This window comes from Gastrolobium bilobum, unplaced genomic scaffold (genome assembly GCF_033153095.1).
Source record: "Gastrolobium bilobum isolate Gb01-03AN ecotype WA unplaced genomic scaffold, APGP_CSIRO_Gbil_v1 utg139549, whole genome shotgun sequence".
Lineage (NCBI taxonomy): Eukaryota > Viridiplantae > Streptophyta > Magnoliopsida > Fabales > Fabaceae > Gastrolobium > Gastrolobium bilobum.
The window spans coordinates 1-4,179 of NW_026897102.1; the positions used below are offsets into that span (position 1 = coordinate 1).

General features: G+C 33.7%; 1 protein-coding gene across 1 annotated transcript; it reads right to left on the reverse strand.

Annotated features, from left to right (window-relative positions):
* Positions 1–33: 33 nt before the first annotated feature.
* Positions 34–3,793, reverse strand: LOC133304167 (paired amphipathic helix protein Sin3-like 2). Its single transcript, XM_061504153.1, has 4 exons — positions 3,254–3,793; positions 2,151–2,345; positions 809–1,223; positions 34–230 (listed from the first exon to the last, which is right to left on the reverse strand). The coding sequence occupies exons 1-4, from the start codon at positions 3,791–3,793 to the stop codon at positions 34–36; spliced, it is 1,347 nt and encodes a 448-aa protein (XP_061360137.1).
* Positions 3,794–4,179: the final 386 nt, after the last annotated feature.

A 4,179-nucleotide genomic window follows, 5' to 3' on the forward strand; every position in this document is an offset into this window, starting at 1 on the left:
TGCATCAATCCACACACAAACATCATGATATTCTTAATTGCAACTTTCAGATGATGAAGAAAGGCTTGAAACATCATTAAGGAACCCATCATCCATCCTGTTTCTTCCTAACCTAGGTTCAGGTGCAGCAACAAAGTTGTGGCAAGCAGCTCCATTTTGGTGCTTCAACTTTGATTCAACGGGCAGGATCTTCAATGTATGTTCTGTGTAGAAAGATATCCATGGATGTCCTGAAATTGAACCACATAATATTAATTTAACATGCAAACAATCAAACAGTTCTTAAAACTTAAAAGTACTGTCATTTTATTTCCTGTTTAAAAACATTAGGGAGAAAAAGAGAGCCTAAACCACATAGAAGAACACATAATAAAAACTAACAAAAGTATGTGAGAATTAACAGATTCCCACCACTGTTATCCCAACCAAAACAAGGCAGAATTCATGTCCTTATAATTTTAATTATTTCAAGATTGAAAAACAAAAAATCAGACAAATACAACTTATTCTTAGACCGCTAGCAAATTTAATTGAATACTGAACATAGTAAACTTAAGGGAGATGACCATTTGAACTCTCCAATTTTTACTCCTATGTACAGGGTAACATTAGTAAAGTACAATTCAGTTGAAAGCTCATCATGATGAACTTCTTCAAACTTGCCTAGACATTTTTTATTAACAGAATGACTAGGATGGAATTTTACACAAGGAAGGTTGTGTAAGGATTCTATTCATAGAAGTTAGCACATATATATACCATAGGATAACAAAAAAAGAAGATCATCCAAACAGGTTTAACATATTACCCTTAGAAATTCTCATGGCCAGGCCAAAATCAGCAAGCTTTATTTCCCCCGAAGCAGTAAGCAGAATATTCTCAGGCTTGATATCTCTGTGCACAACTCCCATATCATGACAATACTTGATGACCAACATCACTTCCTTAAGTATATTAGCAGCCCGCTGTTCAGAACAAGGGCCCTCCCTAAACATCTGGTCGACAAGTCTTCCCCCAGAGCACAATTCCATCACCAGATGAGAGCAATCAGCTTCCTCATACACTGCCAGCAGAGTCACAACCCCAGGATGCCCAGACAAGTGCTGCATTATCTCCACCTCCCTGTAAACAGTCTCATCCCCCTTCTTCAGAGACAATGTCCCACAAGGAGGAGCAGTGGCAAAACCCGCCACCCTACTCTTGTAGGAACCAGCTGAGTCTATCTTAAATAGAAATTAAGACTACCACTCGTCAGATTAGGTTTTGGCCTAAATACGTTAAGTTTATATAAAATATTTTGAACTTGGTTTGACCTATTAATTTGGTGTACTCTACATTATAGGTTTGGTCTTGTCTATATTTAAAAATCAAAATATATGACCTAGGCATATTAACATGTTTAAGCCTACGAATCTTTAATAATTATCAAAGTAAATATATATATATATATATATATAAAATAAATTTTTATTAGTTAAATTTATATAAATAATTATTTATTTTATTTGAATTAAATTAAATAATACGATATACTGACGTATAGGTCAATATTTGTAAAAGGAAATGTTTTCTAAACAAGTTTTTTTTGAGGTCCAAGCCTATTTTATTTTACTAAATATATTAGCTAGGTCAAACCTAACCTACTTAGACCGAATTATAAACACTTAATAGACCATTTGATCCATTTAAATCCCTACATGGAAGTTATGTGTGAGGAAGAACTTGCAATTTGTGTGTTAACAATATTGAGCTTGGAAAATTTCACACGGCAAAATAATGTATCGATTATGTATAAATTATAATCTGTATATATTTGTTAGTTGTGGTTATGATGACTGAAGTTACTGTTTAGACCTTATAATTACTTCTTCATGAATCATGATATTTTTAATTAATTGTCATTTTTTCAAAAATATGCTTAGCGATATATTTTTATTTATTTTAAATAATTCATATTTCTATCATCGATTCATACTCTCAATCCAAAACATATAATTGAAAATATTATATTCAACTGTAAAATTATTATTATTATTGAGGTAAAAAGTTTTGGGCGACCTTTCATTGAATTCCACCATAAGATCAAGATGCTTTCCAAGTAAATCGGTTACCAAATTTTGCAATTCATTCCTTTTTATTATTTCACTGACGAAAAAATTATGAAGGCACTTCAAGAAAGCTTGGTAGTCATCAGCACTGTTCAACTTCTCCTTAACTTTCTCAAAGAAACTGAATGCTTGACTATACATGTTCTTTAAGGTATCCTTGTCTTCCTTAGAAGAAAAGTCTGAAGCCAACCCAAAACCTTCAGCTTTCTTGACAGATTTCTTTTTCTCATGAAAGCGCTGCAAGTTCAAATCCCTGCTGTTATTATTTTATATTGACAAAAATCTCACATGAGTCTTTACAATATTATTATTTTTTATTCTATAAATAATGTTCGCCCATCTAAATGTGACAACGCCTAACTCACCAGGTATTGTAAGCGAGTTAGGTAACGTGACATTATGAACAAAAATTTACAAAATGTGACATTCAGATAATTTTTTACAAAAAATGTGGCACTTTAATCGTTGTCCATCAAAGAATCCTATAACAATTTCCATCTTAAAAACAAATCAAGAATTACAAGCCGTCTGTACTAAATAGGGAATGAAAGAAAGGGGCAAAAAAGTAGAATACATTCTTATATATTAAATTAAAGTTTATTCTCTTAAATGTAATGCCTATAATAGAGTAAACGCATATGATTTACTCTGCATCAGTATCCTTTCTATATATACTGCAAAAGACAACTCTGTGTTTTGTGATATAGTTTCTGAACTGTTAAGAGTTTGTTTCGTGCCAGCTCAGTTTCTGTTAGAAGTTAGATTTGCTGAGCTGGGGGGACACTGTAATCAGTTTAATCTTAAGTCAATAACACAGTTCTCACTCAGAAACTTTCTCTGATCTCTTCTCTCTTTCTCCTCCTCCTCCTCTCTCTCTCCCCAAAATTATATTCTGTTATGTAAATAAGTTTACATTCACTCCAATTCCTTCTTATACTCAAACTAACTAGGTTGATTGAGAAAACTGCATTACACTCAACTAACAGAAAACAACATTTTCGTCCTAAATAATCAGCAATAACTTTGGGGTAATAAGTTATGAGTCAGATTAGTTCTAGCAAACCCAACCCCATGAGCTAGGAAAATGAAAATGTAGAGAGAAAGAATCATCCAATAAAACCGTTAAAAAGGGGAGAAATGGATACCTCAAGAAATTGTTGAGCATTTATATGATCAGGTTCTCTCTCATCCTGATCACGATTAATCCTCATATCCTTACTCTCACGTTTCCTCCGCTTCTTGTGCATGTTCATCATTGTGTTGTCATCATCCATCTCAGGGTGTTCAACACTCAGATCACGCTCACGATCATGAGAAGGAAGCCTCTTTCGTCGATATACTTGCATTTGCCGCATCATGGGTGCCATAGAACTCCGCTCACTAAAGCGCTGCAATGAATTTCGAGCATCCGGAGCATGCTGTGTAGAAGGTGCTGCGAAACTATCTGGTAAGAATCTAGTGAACTCCTCAAGCAAATCTCGATGATCCTTAAACAGGGTAGCAACCTCACTATAAATTTCACCTATGTCCTTATGCTCTTTGCGGTACATATTGGAAATGTTCAAGAACGATTTGTAAACATGCTCATCACTTTGGAATCGTTTCTTTATCTTGTTCACAAAACTAATAGCTTCTTCAAATTCAACCGTTTTCTTTGGAGGAGCCTCATCCCTTACTCTCTTCATCTTTTATCGGTTCTCCAGATTTTCCTAGGAAAATTCGCTGGAAAACAAGTCGAGTAGATCGACAAGAGAAAGAAAAAAAAAGAGTGAAGTGTTTGATCGGACAGAACAACAAGGTAAACAAGAAAAACAACAAATAGGGTTTCTTCTTTCTCTGTCTCTCTCACGTTGTTGCGTTAGAACGATGGAAACTGAGGCGGTGGGAACCAATTAAAAGGCTAGATTTAGAATTTTATATGGGAAAAAAATTTAATTATTGCATTTTAATTAATTAATTATGCAATTTGGATTGTGATTTTTTTTTTGGAGGTTTGGATTGTGATTTGATAGAAGAAAATAAATAAAATTTATGATATGTGATTTAATTTTTTACAGTTTTGGATTGTGAA